The sequence below is a fragment of the Galeopterus variegatus genome, unplaced genomic scaffold (assembly GCF_000696425.1).
Source record: "Galeopterus variegatus unplaced genomic scaffold, G_variegatus-3.0.2 Scaffold7761, whole genome shotgun sequence".
Lineage (NCBI taxonomy): Eukaryota > Metazoa > Chordata > Mammalia > Dermoptera > Cynocephalidae > Galeopterus > Galeopterus variegatus.
The window spans coordinates 34,332-37,138 of record NW_007733872.1 but is presented as its reverse complement, the minus strand read 5'-3'; the positions used below and the strand labels follow the sequence as shown (position 1 = coordinate 37,138).

The 2,807-nt window shown below is 36.6% G+C and overlaps 1 protein-coding gene across 2 annotated transcripts in view; it reads right to left on the bottom strand.

Annotated features, from left to right (window-relative positions):
- The window catches only part of LOC103607833 (chromosome unknown open reading frame, human C18orf32), a 6,607-nt gene that overhangs the window by 1,558 nt on the left and 2,242 nt on the right, over window positions 1-2,807 (bottom strand). For both annotated transcript variants that reach the window (XM_008592302.1, XM_008592301.1), the window contains exon 2: window positions 348-535. In XM_008592302.1, the coding sequence (XP_008590524.1) occupies window positions 348-512 (165 nt within the window). In that variant the 5' untranslated portion in view covers window positions 513-535. The remainder of the gene's footprint in view (window positions 1-347; window positions 536-2,807) is intronic.

The following is a 2,807-nucleotide window of genomic DNA, read 5'->3' as shown; positions in this document are numbered from 1 at the left end:
AAAAAAAAAAAAAAAAAAAAAAAAAAAAAAAAAAAAAAAAAACCTACATCTTGTTTTAAATCTCTTACCAAAGTTATCAATCAGTGAAAGTGGCTTAAATTACTATCACCTCTTTTCCTCTATTAGTTATATACCATTACTCTTACTAGTCAGGAAATACTGGTTATCTTGGCCATGAGGAAGGAGCAATTTATTAATCAGAGGCCTAGTTTAAAAATTTAGTTTAAGCCAAATGTTAATTACTTAAAACATACTATTGAAGCCTCTGTTTCCAAAAACTTGACTTTCCAAAAGCCAAGTGTTTTACCCAAGTACCACCCTTATCCAAGGCATTTGAATGTTCTTACCTTATAGTGTATTTTGCCTTGATTTTTATCATTGGATTCCTGCACAGCTTTTCTAGGCCATATGCGACTAACAAAAGGAGAAATCAGAGGGTATATGTATGGCTCCAGGAATTTTTTGTAGATCCAGAGCAGAACTGGAATGACGATACAAGGAATGCACACCATTGTCCCAGGCTTGAGTTCCTAAACTGTTGATATATGTGAAGTAAAAAAATTAGTTCATTACAGGATTAATGACTGAAGAAACTTACCTAGATTAAGATATCTGAAAGGACTATTTCTACAGTGAAGGAAAAGCTTAAAATGCTGCTATCTGCAAGATAAAGGATTAATAGGTGGTAGACATAAAAATAGTGAGGTGCCTACTTCCACACCTTTCCAATGACTGCTCCCCAATAATACATTTGATGATAAAGGAAAGACACCAACATTTGGTAGGCACTAGGCAGTTTACATATATCGACTCGTTTAATGCTCAAAAAAACCCAGCAGGGGCTGGCCAGTTAGTTCACTTGGGAGAGTGTGGTGCTGGGAACACCAAGGTCAAGGGTTTGGATCCCCTTTCTGACCAGCTGCCAAAAAAAAAAAAAAAAGGCAAAAAACGCAGTGGAGTTGGGTGTCCTTGCCAATTCCATTTACAGATAAAAAATGGAGGCGCGATAACTTTAAACTTACTATTATGACTTACATCCCTTTTAAGTGTGGAGTAGACAGTGTGAATTAACTCCCACGTCCCAATCTTCAGGGAATGACAATATAAATTAGCCAAACCTACAACACTGGAGACAAATCCTGTAATATGAAACGCACCAGGATATCACTTTGGAAGACATCTAAGCTGCAAATCAGCTGGCCTTTCCCAGGCAACAACTCTCCCTTGATATAGATTTCGCTTTTCTTTTTATGGGCATAATTTAAGAGGTGCCAAGTAATTAAAAAATGTATTTTGTATTATTGTACGTTATAAGTAAAGTGTCTGTTTCCAAAAATTAACACGTCTAATTTCCTTGATGTTTTGAAATCATATTGGAATTTCTGAAAATCAGCATTTTCTTAAAAAAGAACCAACTCTAGTTTGGTAACATACTACTAAACCAAAAGACCTCTTAAATTTACAAAACTTTTTAATCCTTCAATACAGAATTAACAAAGGGGTCAGGGGTTTGGATCCCCATACCCAAAAACCACCAAAAAACCAAAAACCGAAAAACAAGAGAATGGTAACAGTAGAATGGAAGGCCTTAACAAGAAGCTTCAGAACAGTGCATAAGGCTAATAATTCAGGATGTTAAAATTTCTTATTTTCAAAATATTGTAAATTAGGTAGTATTTGCTGGCAAATGAGTCAGCATCATGACACCAAAGCAACTTTAAATTCTTCACAATAAAAGTGAGCAAAGGAATAGACAATCCAATCTGAATGCGACCTTGAAATGAATTGCAAGCAACAGCTACGTATAAAGATGCAAACTTAAGAAATGATCAGTTATTTTACCAAGGACTCATAATTGGATTCTCTGAAACAGTTTCCGAATCAAGTTAAAAAAACAATTTAAGAATTTAAAGAACATTGTCTGATTAAAATAAGGCAAACAAGCAGTGACTGTCTTTCAAGGAATAATTATTTTTGCCCATATATGTTTTGAATCTGCTCTGAAGAAACTGAAGAGGTGATTTGGTTTCGGTCTTGCAGCTTCTTACAAGTACCATAGCATAGCAATTAGGCACACTTCAGCTAGTAGCTGCCTGGATTTGAAACATGCTTTCAGCACTTTGTAGATGATGTTTTCAGGCAAATTATTTAACCAGAGTGTGCCTTAATTCCTTTACGTGTGAAATGAAGATGATAAAGTACCTATCTCACAGAGATGTAGTGTGAGTTAGCTAATACGAACACAAAGCTCTCAGTGTCTGCAGATAGTAAGTGCCATATAAGTATTATTATAAAAAGGCGGGGGAAAAGATCCAAAAGTTGTGAACTGTCCAAAGTTCACACAGAGGTAACTAACTAGTAACTAGAGCTGGCTAAGACCAGAATTCCCAATCCTCTAGCTTAATGCTCTTGCCTTTTCCTCTTCCAAAAACACAATGATCATGTTATTCCTTCTACCAAACTTTCAAAACCAACTAAAAATGCTATGAGCACGAAGCTAAGTCGGTGACTGGCAATCCCTTCATCATAAAGATGCATTTTTCCCTTTGTATAGTGGTTGTTTCAAATGAGTTCGTACACATTACGTAGTAAACTCAAAAACAAATACTACTGATAACTTACACCACAACTATAGTTTGTTTTTTTTTTTTTAGGATGACCGGTAAGGGGATCTCAACCCTTGGCTTGGTGTTGTCAGCACCACGCTGGGCTAGTGAGCAAACCGGCCATCCCTATATAGGGATCTGAACCCGTGGCCTTGGTGTTATGAGCACCGCACTCTACCGAGTGAGCCACGGGCCGGCCTT